The 16,002-nt window shown below is 45.0% G+C and overlaps 1 protein-coding gene across 1 annotated transcript; it reads right to left on the bottom strand.

Moving 5' to 3' along the window:
* Window positions 1–9,673: 9,673 nt before the first annotated feature.
* dpm3 (dolichyl-phosphate mannosyltransferase subunit 3, regulatory) lies at window positions 9,674–13,537 on the bottom strand. The gene is made up of 2 exons (XM_046360960.1): window positions 13,444–13,537; window positions 9,674–10,742 (listed from the first exon to the last, which is right to left on the bottom strand). The coding sequence occupies exon 2, from the start codon at window positions 10,687–10,689 to the stop codon at window positions 10,411–10,413; it is 279 nt and encodes a 92-aa protein (XP_046216916.1). The 5' UTR covers window positions 10,690–10,742; window positions 13,444–13,537; the 3' UTR covers window positions 9,674–10,410.
* Between the last annotated feature and the right edge of the window lie 2,465 nt (window positions 13,538–16,002).

Below are 16,002 nucleotides of genomic sequence, written 5' to 3'. Positions count from 1 at the left end.
TCTGATAACAATAATGAAGCAGTCATTTATGAATATACACTATTTCATTACTAACATTCCCAACTACACTGTCAAAATGAAGTGCTTTATAACACTAAATCTAGTGGCAACTGAGGCCTATACCATAGGACCAGGAGCTATTGGCCTGGAGGTAAAAGGTTAATTCATAACATCAACATCAAATCAAATGTTATTAGTCACATGCGCCGAATACAACAGGTGGAGACCTTACAATGAAATGCTTATTTTCGAAAACCCTAACCAACAATGCAGTAAAAAAAAACATAAGAATAAGTGATAAAAGTAACAAGTAATTAAAGAGCAGCAGTAAAATAAAAATACCGAGACTATATACAAGGGGGCACCGGTTAGTTGAGGTAGTACATACATGTAGGTAGAGTTATTAAAGTGACTATGCATAATGACAACAGAGAGCAGCAGTGGTGTAAAGGGGGAGGAGGTCTGGGTAGCCATTTGATGAGATATTCAGGAGTCTTATGGCTTGGGGGTAGAAGCTGTTTAGAGCCTCTTGGACCTAGACTTGGTGCTTCTGTACATAAGAGACGGTAGCGGCAACATTATGTACAAAATAAGTAAAAAATAAGTTTTTAAAAAGTTGCAAATAAACTAACAAAAAAACTATTGGCTGGGGGCACGTAAAACGTCTGCCTTCTTCTCTGGCGCCATCTTACGTATCACATCATGAATGACTATACTCATTACAATGCAAGTCAACACATGCTTTTTACCTGAGAAGCTGTATGGATGGTAGCTGTGAGGTTGACTTGTCTGTCCTGGGCTCACTTGAAAAAGAGATGTCAATGTCAATGTTACTTTCCTGGTGAAATAAAAGGATGGTCCTTCAGCAGTGAGAAGATGTTTAGACTGATTTTAAGAATATCAGATGAATTAACCTATTTGAATGTCACACTATTTGGGGAACAAAACATGACACATTTTCGATTGAACTTTTTAACATTCATTCTTCTTCTTCTCTGGCTTATTACTTATCACAGAACACATCTAACAAAGACATAATGCTTGGGCCCATAAGGCATACAAAATTGGGTCTCACGGTCTATCATAACTGCCTCTCTTCCAAACATCACATTGAGTTATAACAGTCTTCAAAGTTGATATCACAGAATCTGTCAGTGGTACATTGAAATGCAATGGTAGCATTACACCGCCTTTGCTGTTGGAATCACAACTCATAGTGCTGCAAGTCCCGCATCTCTCATCTCCTCATTGGTTTTTAGGAGCATATACCCACGAGGGTTATTGAAAGATGAACTGAGGTTTCACACTCCAGTCCAGTTGGTGGTGGTAATGCACCTTAAAGTTGGTTGCAAACAGCCATATAAAGTCAAAAGAAGAAACTAAATCAGTTAATCTTTTAATCTGTGGATTAATTGTCGGAGTAGAGGACCTTGTGCATTTCAGGTAAAATAACTACCCAATGTTTATATCCCAGGACAAATTAGCTAGCAACAGCAAGCAAGCTAGCTAAATTTCCATAAATGTTGAATGCTTTTTGACCTGTCCCCAAATTACTATAAACTCAGCAAAAAAAAAGAAATGTCCAATTTTCAGGACCCTGTCTTTCAAAGATAATTCGTAAAAACCAAATAACTTCACAGATCTTCATTGTAAAGGGTTTAAATACTGTTTCCCATGCTTGATCAATGAACCATAAACAATTAATGAACATGCACCTGTGGAACAGTCGTTAAGACACTAACAGCTTACAGACGGTAGGCAATTATGGTCACAGTTATGAAAACTTAGGACACTAAAGAGGCCTTTCTACTGACTCTGAAAAACCCCAAAAGAAAGATGCCCAGGGTCCCTGCTCATCTGTGTGAATGTGCCTTAGGCATACTGCAAGGAGGCATGAGGACTGCAGATGTGGCCAGGGAAATACATTGCAATGTCCGTACTGTGAGACGCCTAAGACAGCACTACAAGGAGACAGGATGGACAGCTGATCGTCCTCACAATTGCAGACCATGTGCAACACCATCTGCACAGGACCGGTAAATCCGAAGATCACACTTGCAGGACAAGCCCCCCTTTCGGGAAAGCTGACCACGACTCCATTTTGTTGATCCCTGCCTACAGGCAGAAGGTAAAACAAGAGGCTCCCACGCTGAGGTCTGTCCAACGCTGGTCAGACCAAGCTGACTCTACACTCCAAGACTGCTTCCATCACGTGGACTGGGACATGTTTCGTATTGCGTCAGATGGAAATATTGACGAATACGCTGATTCGGTGTGCGAGTTCATTAGAACGTGCGTCGAATAGCGGTGTGCGTCAAATAGCAACGATAAAAACATTCCCAAACCAGAAACCGTGGATTGATGGCAGCATTCGCGTGAAACTGAAAGCGCGAACCACTGCTTTTAATCAGGGCAAGGTGTCTGGTAACATGTCCGAATATAAACAATGCAGCTATTCCCTCCGCAAGGCTATTAAACAAGCTAAGTGTCAGTACAGAGACAAAGTGGAATCTCAATTCAATGGCTCAGACACAAGAGGCATGTGGCAGGGTCTACAGTCAATCACGGACTACAAGAAGAAACCCAGCCCAGTCACGGACCAGGATGTCTTGCTCCCAGGCAGACTAAATAACTTTTTTGCCCGCTTTGAGGACAATACAGTGCCACTGACACGGCCTGCAACGAAAACATGCGGTCTCTCCTTCACTGCAGCCGAGGTGAGTAAGACATTTAAACGTGTTAACCCTCGAAAGGCTGCAGGCCCAGACGGCATCCCCAGCCGCGCCCTCAGAGCATGCGCAGACCAGCTGGCCGGTGTGTTTACGGACATATTCAATCAATCCCTATACCAGTCTGCTGTTCCCACATGCTTCAAGAGGGCCACCATTGTTCCTGTTCCCAAGAAAGCTAAGGTAACTGAGCTAAACGACTACCGCCCCGTAGCACTCACTTCCGTCATCATGAAGTGCTTTGAGAGACTAGTCAAGGACCATATCACCTCCACCCTACCTGACACCCTAGACCCACTCCAATTTGCTTACCGCCCAAATAGGTACACAGACGATGCAATCTCAACCACACTGCACACTGCCCTAACCCACCTGGACAAGAGGAATACCTATGTGAGAATGCTGTTCATCGACTACAGCTCGGCATTCAACACCATAGTACCCTCCAAGCTCGTCATCAAGCTCGAGACCCTGGGTCTCGACCCCGCCCTGTGCAACTGGGTACTGGACTTCCTGACGGGCCGCCCCCAGGTGGTGAGGGTAGGCAACAACATCTCCTCCCCGCTGATCCTCAACACGGGGGCCCCACAAGGGTGCGTTCTGAGCCCTCTCCTGTACTCCCTGTTCACCCACGACTGCGTGGCCACGCACGCCTCCAACTCAATCATCAAGTTTGCGGACGACACAACAGTGGTAGGCTTGATTACCAACAACGACGAGACGGCCTACAGGGAGGAGGTGAGGGCCCTCGGAGTGTGGTGTCAGGAAAATAACCTCACACTCAACGTCAACAAAACTAAGGAGATGATTGTGGACTTCAGGAAACAGCAGAGGGAACACCCCCCTATCCACATCGATGGAACAGTAGTGGAGAGGGTAGCTAGTTTTAAGTTCCTCGGCATACACATCACAGACAAACTGAATTGGTCCACTCACACTGACAACGTCGTGAAGAAGGCGCAGCAGCGCCTCTTCAACTTCAGGAGGCTGAAGAAATTCGGCTTGTCACCAAAAGCACTCACAAACTTCTACAGATACACAATCTAGAGCATCCTGGCGGGCTGTATCACCGCCTGGTACGGCAACTGCTCCGCCCTCAACCGTAAGGCTCTCCAGAGGGTAGTGAGGACTGCACAACGCATCACCGGGGGCAAACTACCTGCCCTCCAGGACACCTACACCACCCGATATTACAGGAAGGCCATAAAGATCATCAAGGACATCAACCACCCGAACCACTGCCTGTTCACCCCGCTATCATCCAGAAGGCGAGGTCAGTACAGGTGCATCAAAGCTGGGACCGAGAGACTGAAAAACAGCTTCTATCTCAAGACCATCAGACTGTTAAACAGCCACCACTAACAATGAGTGGCTGCTGCCAACACACTGTCATTGACACTGACCCAACTCCAGCCACTTTAATAATGGGAATTGATGGGAAATGATGTAAATATATCACTAGCCACTTTAAACAATGCTACCTTATATAATGTTACTTACCCTACATTATTAATCTCATATGCATATGTATATACTGTACTCTACATCATCGACTGCATCCTTATGTAATACATGTATCACTAGCCACTTTAACTATGCCACTTTGTTTACTTTGTCTACACACTCATCTCATATGTATATACTGTACTCGATACCATCTACTGTATGCTGCTCTGTACCATCACTCATTCATATATCCTTATGTACATATTCCTTATCCCCTTACACTGTGTATAAGACAGTAGTTTTGGAATTGTTAGTTAGATTACTTATTGGTTATCACTGCATTGTCGGAACTAGAAGCACAAGCATTTCGCTACACTCGCATTAACATCTGCTAAACATGTGTATGTGACAAATAAAATTTGATTTGATTTGATTTACAGGATGGCAACAACTGCCCGAATTACACCAGGAACGCACAATCCCTCCATCAGTGCTGAGACTGTCCGCAATAGGTTGAGAGAGGCTGGACTGAGGGCTTGTAGGCCTGTTGTAAGGCAGGTCCTCACCAGACATCACCGGCAACAACATCCCCTATGGGCAACTCACCGTTGCTGGACCAGACAGGACTAGCAAAAAGTGCTCTTCACTGACGAGTAGCGGTTTTGTCTCACCAGGGGTGATGGTCGGATTCACGTTTATCATCAAAGGAATGAGTGTTACACCGAGGCCTGTACTCTGGAGCGGAATCGATTTGGAGGTGGAGGGTCCGTCATAGTCTGGGGCGGTGTGTCACAGCATCATCGGACTGATATTGTTGTCATTGCAGGCAATCTCAACGCTGTGCGTTACAGGGAAGACATCCTCCTCCCTCATGTGGTACCCTTCTTGCAGGCTCATCCTGACATGACCCCCCAGAATGACAATGCCACCAGCCATACTGCTCGTTCTGTGCGTGATTTCCTGCAAGACAGGAATCTCAGTGTTCTGCCATGGCCAACGAAGAGCCCGGATCTTAATCCCATTGAGCACATTTGGGACCTGTTGGATCGGAGGGTGAGGGCTAAGGCCATTCCCCCCAGAAATGTCCCAGGACTTGCAGGTGCCTCGGTGGACGAGTGGTGTAACATCTCACAGCAAGAACTGGCAAATCTGGTGCAGTCCATGAGGAGGAGATGCACTGCAGTACTTAATGCAGCGGGTGGCCACACCAGATACTGACTGTTACTTTTGATTTTGGCCCTCCCCCCCTTTGTTCATGGACACATTAGTCCATTTCTGTTAGTCACATGTCTGTGGAACTTGTTCAGTTTATGTTTCAGTTGTTAAATCTTGTTATGTTCATACAAATAATTACACATGTCAAGTTTTCTGAAAATAAACACAGTTGACAGTGAGAGGACGTTTCTTTTTTTTGCTGAGTTTAGTTGGTTCAGAGTTCATTTTGACATTTCAACCTGCGTTGTCCTTATCGCGTCTGGTTTTGGTGGAAAACATCAACATGTGTGCGAGCGGTTTGGACAGCATGTCAGCCTTATCAGTGGGCCGGCTGGTAGAGACTTTGCATTATTATGCGATCATTATTATGGATTTGGCTCTGCGTTTCAAGTTACAGTACTGTACTAAATCAAAAGCTTCCCTCTTGCGAATATCCTTTTGCCCAACACACAGCAATAAGACTAATTGTAATCCTCTCACGTGCATGGTAAGCAAAATGCAAGGAGATTTAACAAAGAGCTCTAGTAGTGGAAAGGTCATTTCTAATGGGAGAGCTTTGTGTATATTACTGGCTCTAGGTTACATTAGATTGCAGATTTATCGCTAAACTAGAAACATACTCAATGTCAGGCAATGTCATTTTTGAAGATTTGGTATTAAAGCCAAGATGGAAGTTAGTGCTTTAGTCTAGAGTTCTGTTGCCCTTTTTTGATTGTCTGATGCAAAACATTGACATCAGCAAGGATATTTGTATGTATTAGGCCAAGGTTAACTACAACACTATTTGTGTCAGCATACAAGCTAACAACCAAAGTTGGATCATCTTGGAGATAAAGACAAACAGATGAAAATGAAAACAGATGAAGTCAGAGTTACGCATGCATGTGGTTATGAGTGGAAAGTGCAAATCTGCCAGACTAGAGGTCTGTTTTTCTGTGGTGTATCACAGGTTCCTTTTCATCATTGAGCCAGTCAGCGCTCAGTCAACAGCTTGCAACAGATCCATGGGGGGTGGCAAGGCAGAGCTTGATCCCGTGCCAAATCAGGCACATGGAACACGTTGGCCGAAAAACTGCCAGTTCGTTTGCATTCGTTCTGAAGTTATAAGAGGGCTTTAAAACCCTTTAATGATGCCTTGGCTCAGATTGTGCTTTGTTTGTGCACAGCAGGGGTCACTGGAAATGAGCATAGGCAGCCATTTTATCCTGACGAGAAAGAGACACTTAATGCCAAAATCATCCGATTAGTTCAGAGCTATATATTTTCACCTATTTACTAAAAGTCTAATCTTATTTGTCACATGCGCTGAATACAACAGGTGTAGACCTTATTGAAATGCTTACTTACAAGCTCTTAACCAACAATAAAGATTGAAGAAAAATATCTAAAAAAACAGGAAATAAAGTAACAAATAAAGAGCAGCAGTAAAATAACAATAGCCAGGCAATATACAGTGGGTACCGGTACAGAGTCAATGTGCGAGGACACTGTTAGTCAAGGTAATTGAGGTAATATAGGTATCAAAGTGGCTATGCATAAATAATAACAGAGTAGCAGCAGCATAAAAGAGGGGGAGAAGGGGGTGGCAATGCAAGTAGTCTGGTTAACCATTTGATGAAATGTTCAGGAGTCTTATGGCTTGGCGGTAGAAGCTGTTTAGAAGCCTCTTGGAACTAGACTTGGTGCTCCGGTACCGCTTGCTGTGAGGTGGCAGAGAGAACAGTCTATGACTAGGGTGACTGGTGTCTTTGACAATTTTTTGGGGCTTCCTCTGCCACTGCCTGGTATAGAGGTCCTGGATGGCAGGAAGCTTGGCCCCAGTGATGTACTAGGCCATACGCATTACCCTTAGTAGTGCCTTGCGGTCGGAGGCCGAGCAGTTGCCATACTAGGCAGTGATGCAACCTGTCAGGATGCTCTCAATGGTGCAGCTGTAGAACCTTTTGAGGATCTGAGGACCCATGTCAAATATTTTCAGTCTCCTAGGGGGGAATAGGTTTTGTCGTGCCCTCTTCACGACTGTCTTGGTGGGCTTGGACCATGTTAGTTTGTTGGTAATGTGGACGCAAAGGAACTTGAAGTTCTCAACCTGCTCCACTACAGCCCTGTCGATGAGAAATGGGGGGCAGGCTCGGTCCTCTTTTTCCTGTAGTCCACAATCATCTCATTTGTCTTGATCACATTGAGGGAGAGGTTGTTGTCCTGGCACCACACGGCCAGGTCTCTGACCTCCTCCCTGTAGGTGGTCTCGTCGCTGTCGGTGATCAGGCCTATCACGGTTTCTTCATCGGCAAACTTAATGATGGTGTTGGAGTCATGCCTGGCCGTGCAGTCATGAGTGAACAGGGAGTACAGGAGGGGACTGAGCACGCACCCCTGAGGGGTCCCGTGTTAAGGATCAGCGTGGCAGATGTGTTATTACCTACCCTTACCACCTGGGGGCAGCCCGTCAGGAAGTCCAGGATCCAGTTGCAGAGGGAGGTGTTTAGTCCCAGGGTCCTCAGCTTAGTGATGAGCTTTGAGGACACTATGGTGTTGAACGCTGAGTTGTAGTTCATGAATAGTATTCTCACATAGGGGTTCCTTTTGTCCAAGTGGGAAAAGGCAGTGTTGAGTGCAATAGAGATTGGATCTGTTGGGGCGGTATGCAAATTAGGTGGGTGTAGGGTTTCTGGGATAATGATTTTGATGTGAGCACTTCATGGCTACATACGTGATTGCTACATGTCGCTAGTGATTTAGGCAGGTTACCTTAGTGTTATTGGGCACAGGGACTATGGTGGTCTGCTTGAAACATGTTGGTATTACAGACTCGGAACAGGAGAGGTTGAAAATGTCAGTGAAGTCTTTTGCCAGTTGGTCAGCGCACACTCGGAGTACACATCTTGGTAATCCGTTTGGTCCTGTGAATGTTGACCTGTTTAAAAGGTCTTACATCGGCTGTGGAGAGCGTGATCACACAGTCGTCCGGTACTGCTGATGCTCTCATGCATGTGTCAGTGTTATTTGCCTCGAAGCGAGCATAGAAGTAGTTTGGCCCGTCTGGTAGGCTTGTGTCACTGGGCAGCTGAAAGCAGTGCTTGACTTGGACTGAAAAAGGTGCTGGTACTCATTTTGGGTGCTGGTACTGTTTATACACTACATGACCAAAAGTATGTGGACACCTGTTCATCGAACATCACATTCCAAAATCATGGGCATTGATATGGAATTTGCCCCCCCCCCCTTGCTGCTTTAACAGCCTCCACTCTTCTGGGAAGGCTTTCCACTAGATGTTGGAACATTGCTGCTGGGGACTTGCTTCCATTCAAGCACAAGTGCAGCAGTGAGGTTGTACACTGATGTTGGGCGATTAGGCCTGGCTCGCAGTCAGCATTCCAATTCATCACAAAGGTGTTCAATGGGGTTGTCAGGGCATTGTGCAGGCCAGCCAAGTTCTTCAACACTGATCTCAACCAACCATTTCTGTATGGACCTCGCTTTGTGCACGGGGGGCATTGTCATGCTGAAACAGGAAAGGGTCTTCCCCAAACTGTTGCCACAAAGTTGGAAACACAGAAACGTCTAGAATGTCATTGTATGCTGTAGCATTAAGATATACCTTCACTGGAACTAAGGGGCCTAGCCCAAACCATGAAAAACAGCCCCAGACCATTATTCCTCCTCCACCAAACCTTACAGTTGGCACTACGCATTGGGGCAGGTAACGTTCTGTGTGATTCATCACTCCTGAGAACGGATTTCCACTGCTCCAGAGTCCAATGGCGGCAAGCTTTACACCACTCTAGCCGACACTTGGCATTGCGCATGGTGATCTTAGGCTTGTCTGCGGCTGCTCCACCATTTCATGAAGTTCCTGACGAACGGTTATTGTGCTGACCCGTCTCCAGAGGCAGTTTGGAACTCGGTAGTGAATGTTGCAACCGAGGACAGGCAATTTTTACGTGCTACAAGCTTCTTATATACTTTTGTATATATAGTGTATTTAAGTGCAGGAGCTCCACAATACTTTGTAGCAAGTATTTAGGTTCCGGTACTCAGCTCCGGCAAGGTCCTGCCCAAATCAAGCACTGTCTGAAACCGAGTCTAAAAGGGAAACAACAGTATGTATATTTGTGTTGCCAAATATATAAATATGATATAAGACCATTCCATAGAACAGTACAGAGCATTCATTCTGTGGTTGAAGTAAAGAAGCCCCTAAGCCATATGTTGAGATTTCCTCAACACACACACACACACACACACACACACACACACACACACACACACACACACAGAGCTTTGGGAAAAATGTGTCAGTCTTTATTAAGTCACAACTGCCTCAGGACACAAGTCAGAAACATCTCAATGGAATGTGCACTTCTTGAACACAAAAAAAAACTAGCTGGCGAAATCAAAACAGCTGAATCTCCAGACACACTACTCAATTAGCTAGAGGGTATACAAGTGTTTGACAATCCTTGGGCGGAAACTAATCCTAGTCCCGTTCTGTATCAGCATGACCCTCAAGTTTTATTAGTAGGCATTTCACAATTAACTACATTTGGCCACACAACAGTGATTTGACTGTGCTGCATGTTACAGACTTCCCTAAAGGGTCTGGTCTATTACCTTAACGGTGCACATAGTGCCCTTTATATGGTTGACGTAATAGTACAAGCATTAGTGATGTAACAATACAAACAGTTGACGTGTTGTCGACATGTTGTTGTGCTCCATTTCCCTTGATGTTATTGGTCGAAACTGGTACTGGATAGCGGTCGGTTTTGGATGATGGATGAGTCAGCCGAGTGACTAGGCATCTGTATAGGGTGAATCATGAATACAGAATAGGGACAACAGCATTCAATGGCGTATGTAACTAAGCAAGAACCGCTTTGACTTTATCCACTATGGACATTGTATGAAATCAAATAACATGGTCCATGATAAGAACTTTGAGTTGTATATGAGTCCAAGTCTGTCATTGTGGTGTCTTATCGCATAGTCTCTCAAGAGTCTCTATAGTCTGTACTTTTCACATCTTCAACCCTTTTCTCCTCAGGTCCTCCTTGGCCTCCTTTATCTGATCCTGTAGTTCTTTGGATGCCTCCTCACAGTCATTGAAGGTGGCCACCCTGTATCCCACAGTAGCCAGGGAGTAGCAGCCGAACACCACCAGCAGATACACAGGCATGGGCCAGGCCACCTCCTTGTAGGCCACTGGGAGCCTCAAGTTCAGAAGGTCAAAAGTCACGAGAGCCCATGCTGCACCTATTACCGAGACGCCAAACACCCACTCCAGGAGCTTGGTCATGGTGAGCAAGATGATGGGAAACTTCAGGGCCAGGAGACCGGATGCCAATAAGCCTGAGATAGGAAAAGAGTAACTTAGGGTTGAAAAGAAAACTCAGATCTTGTGTGTTTTACTAACTAATTTATTCAATGCAGTCCAGTGACTGCCCTTATCATGATTTAATGGATATATCAGCAAGAAAAAAATACATGCATCTTAATCATATCAATCTCAAATTCTCCCTCGCTATCTACATCTTTAGATATTTTCTACAGTCACGTTCAGCAGTGTTGCTAAAACACTGTTACAAAACAACTGTAGCCAAAATTATGTGTATGCTCTGGGCTAGGCTGAACAAGCATCTGAGCAAAGGCAGAGACGATGAATATGATAAGTCTCCTCTCTAGCCCAGTTAGCTACCATTACATTTTCCCATTAGACAGCTCTGCAAGCATTATAATGTCAAAATACGTTCGTTACTCACAGAATATGGAGTTTTGCTGAGCAACTATTGTTATTTATTGCTGTCCCGCTAGGTACGTACTTCCCAAAAAGTTTTACAAGCAACTGAAAAAGTATCTCATCTATGTATTGTTTTTAAACAATTGTTTTAACCAATTGTAGGGTGTTCACCCATAAAATGATTCATTCATTCAAAGTTTATACAAATATGTCCATTCAATAGAGAATTGCGTCAGAAAAACAGTCCAAACCCCATGTCCTACTATATATGGTTCAAAAGTTAGATGATTTACTCTGAGAATTTAGCATATTTAGAGTGAATAGAATGTCGTCATTGGCATGATCAAAAAGTGGTCACTGCTCAGAACTCTGTGGCGCTGCTTCGCGGCACAACGTCACCAACTTTCGAACGTCAACTGACGAGCTAACTAGTGGCTGCAGGTTCGTGCGTGAAAATGGGAGTTTTCGAAATGAAATCTGCTGAATACAAAACAAAAATATATATTTATTTACAAAGCTAACGGACTTAATTTCAATATTCGCGAAGACAATCTGTTCCTGTTTTCAAGGCCACTCTAAAATGTGCAGTTTTGTCACAACACAATGCCACAGATGTCTCAAGTTGAGGGAGCGTGCAATTGGCATGCTGACTGCAGGGATGTACACCAGAGCTGTTTCCAGTGAATTGAATGTACCATAACCCGCCTTCAACGACGTTTTAGAAAATTTGGCAGCATGTCCTACCTCACAAGCTGAGGTCACGTGTATGGCATCGTGTGGGTGAACGGTTTGTTGATGTCAATGTTGGCAACTCAAATCAAATTTGTCACATGCGCCGAATACAACTGGTGTAAACCTTACCGCGACATGCCAAGCCCTTAACCAACAGATCAAGAAAGTTAAGAAAATATTTACTAAATAAATTAAAGTAAAAAATAATAACACCAAAATGTAACAATAATGAGGCTATATACAGGGGCCATTTGATTAATTGTTCAGCGGTCTTATGGCTTGGGGGTAGAAGCTGTTAAGGAGCCTTTTGGTCCTAGACTTGGCTCTCCGGTACCGCTTGCCGTGCGGTAGCAGAGAGAACAGTCTATGACCTGGATGTCAGTGATGTACCGAGTGCCCTATAAATTACAGACAAACACAATGGCATTTTATCAATGGCAATTTGAATGGACCAAAATACCATGACGAGATCCCGAGGCCCATTTTGAGGTCCATTTTTTTAAAAGGTATGTGACCAACAGATGCATAGCTCCATTGACTGATTTGCTCATGAACTGTACTCAGTAAAAATCTATGAAATTGTTGCATTTATATTTTTGTTAGGTATAGATTCATTCCAGACAATACAGTTTAATTTCGAACTGCTATTGAAGTACATACTGGGCGGGACATCAGTAGATTCGGGCTCCTGAGTGACGCAGTGGTCTAAGACACTGCATCCCAGTGCAGTACCTGGTTCCGGGGCACAATTGGCCAAGCGTCATCCGGGTTTGCCTGGGTTAGGCCATCATTGTAAACAATAATTTGCTCTTAACTGACTTGCCTAGTTAAATACCGACAATAGTTGCTCGGGGAATCTCCATATTTGGTAATGAATGTATTTTGACATTATAAACTTGGTGGTTCGAAAAGGGGATGCTGATTGGCTGAAAGCCAATGACAAAACATTTATTTTTGCTGCTCTAATTACGTTGGTAACCAGTTTATAATAGCAATATTTCCAATATACCACATCTATATGCAGGCAATCCGCGTTACGTCGGGCGTAAGAACAGCTCTTAGCCATGGTATATTGGGCATGTACCACACCCTTGAGCCTTAATTGCTTTATTATAACGCTTGCAGAACTGTCTAGTCGGACAATGAATGGAGAAGACTCGTCATATTCATCGTCTGTTCTTCTGCCCTGATACTGGTTCTAGGCTAGGCTATTCGTTGCTAAGACTACAAATGAGGTAGCTAACAAGCTACCCTAACTCAACAGGTCACAGTAGATACTGGCGACATCACATAGCTGCAGCTCTATGAAAAGAGGAATAGCTTCAGTTAGTTGGCCTATATGGCGACTATTTTGCGATATGTGAGTTTTTACTAGATTAGAGAGAACAGAGTATTTAGCTAGCTAGCTCTGTAGCTAACGTTAGCCAGTTTAGGTTCCAATGCTACACAACAAACTAGCGACAAAAAAAGGCATTCAACGTCGAATTTGCGGAACATGTAGTATTTGACCTAGCTAAATACATTTGAAAATTGACTTAAAAATACAAATATACATCGTTAAATATTATTACGTGTTCTTACCTTCTTCCTAAAGCCAACTCACCACTAGGCGCAGAGAAATGACGTCATAAGTAAATAGGGACTTATGGGATATGTAGTGTCAGAGAGATTGAAGGGACTACAAGTTGTGTCCAACAAGTGACACATTTCTTTAGAAATACTCAGACATGAAAAGCAATCTGTTTTTTATGGTCCTAGGATATGTAAAACATATTGGAAACAGATTACTCAAAGTACCTCTAATTGTTTCTTTAAGCAAACATATGTCCACTGCTCTAAATGTAGAAATTAATTTTCAAATATTGTCATTCACAACCTTGGTCTCATCCTATGTGATGGTAATGATATACTAAGTTAAAAGCGGACCAACAAAGGTTACATGCGCTCAGTGGCACAGACGGCGTCATTAATTCAATGTCTCTTTATGTTTTTAATTTTTTATTTATGTCACCTTTATTTAACCAGGTGGTTACGTTCTCATTTAGAACTGTGACCTGGCCAAGATAAAGCAAAGCAGTGCGACATAAACAACAACACAGAGTTACACATGGAACAAACAAACATACTGTCAATAACACAATAGATACAGTGTGTGCAAATGCGGTAAGATTAGGGAGGTAAGGCAATAAATAGGCCGTAGTGGCAAAGTAATTACAATTTAGGAATTAAACACTGGAGTGATAGATGTGCAGAAGATGAATGTGCAAGTAGAGATACTGGGGTGCAAAAAAATAAATAACATTTACATTACATTTAAGTCATTTAGCAGACGCTCTTATCCAGAGCGACTTACAAATTGGTGCATTCACCTTATGACATCCAGTGGAACAGTCACTTTACAATAGTGCATCTAAAACTTAGGGGGGGGGTGAGAGGGATTACTTATCCTATCCTAGGTATTCCTTAAAGAGGTGGGGTTTCAGGTGTCTCCGGAAGGTGGTGATTGACTCCGCTGTCCTGGCGTCGTGAGGGAGTTTGTTCCACCATTGGGGGGGCCAGGGCAGCGAACAGTTTTGACTGGGCTGAGCGGGAGCTGTACTTCCTCAGTGGTAGGGAGGCGAGCAGGCCAGAGGTGGATGAACGCAGTGCCCTTGTTTGGGTGTAGGGCCTGATCAGAGCCTGGAGGTACTGAGGTGCCGTTCCCCTCACAGCTCCGTAGGCAAGCACCATGGTCTTGTAGCGGATGCGAGCTTCAACTGGAAGCCAGTGGAGAGAACGGAGGAGCGGGGTGACGTGAGAGAACTTGGGAAGGTTGAACACCAGACGGGCTGCGGCGTTCTGGATGAGTTGAAGGGGTTTAATGGCACAGGCAGGGAGCCCAGCCAACAGCGAGTTGCAGTAATCCAGACGGGAGATGACAAGTGCCTGGATTAGGACCTGCGCCGCTTCCTGTGTGAGGCAGGGTCGTACTCTGCGGATGTTGTAGAGCATGAACCTACAGGAACGGGCCACCGCCTTGATGTTGGTTGAGAACGACAGGGTGTTGTCCAGGATCACGCCAAGGTTCTTGGCGCTCTGGGAGGAGGACACAGTGGAGTTGTCAACCGTGATGGCGAGATCATGGAACGGGCAGTCCTTCCCCGGGAGGAAGAGCAGCTCCGTCTTGCCGAGGTTCAGCTTGAGGTGGTGATCCGTCATCCACACTGATATGTCTGCCAGACATGCAGAGATGCGATTCGCCACCTGGTCATCAGAAGGGGGAAAGGAGAAGATTAATTGTGTGTCGTCTGCATAGCAATGATAAGAGAGACCATGTGAGGTTATGACAGAGCCAAGTGACTTGGTGTATAGCGAGAATAGGAGAGGGCCAAGAACAGAGCCCTGGGGGACACCAGTGGTGAGAGCGCGTGGTGAGGAGACAGATTCTCGCCACGCCACCTGGTAGGAGCGACCTGTCAGGTAGGACGCAATCCAAGCGTGGGCCGCGCCGGAGATGCCCAACTCGGAGAGGGTGGAGAGGAGGATCTGATGGTTCACAGTATCGAAGGCAGCCGATAGATCTAGAAGGATGAGAGCAGAGGAGAGAGAGTTAGCTTTAGCAGTGCGGAGCGCCTCCGTGATACAGAGGAGAGCAGTCTCAGTTGAATGACTAGTCTTGAAACCTGACTGATTTGGATCAAGAAGGTCATTCAGAGAGAGATAGCGGGAGAGCTGGCCAAGGACGGCACGTTCAAGAGTTTTGGAGAGAAAAGAAAGAAGGGATACTGGTCTGTAATTGTTGACATCGGAGGGATCGAGTGTAGGTTTTTTCAGAAGGGGAGCAACTCTCGCTCTCTTGAAGACGGAAGGGACGTAGCCAGCGGTCAGGGATGAGTTGATGAGCGAGGTGAGGTAAGGGAGAAGGTCTCCGGAAATGGTCTGGAGAAGAGAGGAGGGGATAGGGTCAAGCGGGCAGGTTGTTGGGCGGCCGGCCGTCACAAGACGCGAGATTTCATCTGGAGAGAGAGGGGAGAAAGAGGTCAGAGCACAGGGTAGGGCAGTGTGAGCAGAACCAGCGGTGTCGTTTGACTTAGCAAACGAGGATCGGATGTCGTCGACCTTCTTTTCAAAATGGTTGACGAAGTCATCTGCAGAGAGGGA

This window comes from Oncorhynchus gorbuscha, linkage group LG09 (assembly GCF_021184085.1).
Source record: "Oncorhynchus gorbuscha isolate QuinsamMale2020 ecotype Even-year linkage group LG09, OgorEven_v1.0, whole genome shotgun sequence".
Classification (NCBI taxonomy): Eukaryota; Metazoa; Chordata; class Actinopteri; order Salmoniformes; family Salmonidae; genus Oncorhynchus; species Oncorhynchus gorbuscha.
Note: the sequence above shows the minus strand (reverse complement) of the source record. Positions and strands in the feature narration are given on the sequence as shown.

Bases quoted from the DNA above. Each gene is read 5' to 3' on its own strand.
- dpm3 (XM_046360960.1), bottom strand. From the start codon at position 10,689: ATGACCAAGCTCCTGGAGTGGGTGTTTGGCGTCTCGGTAATAGGTGCA.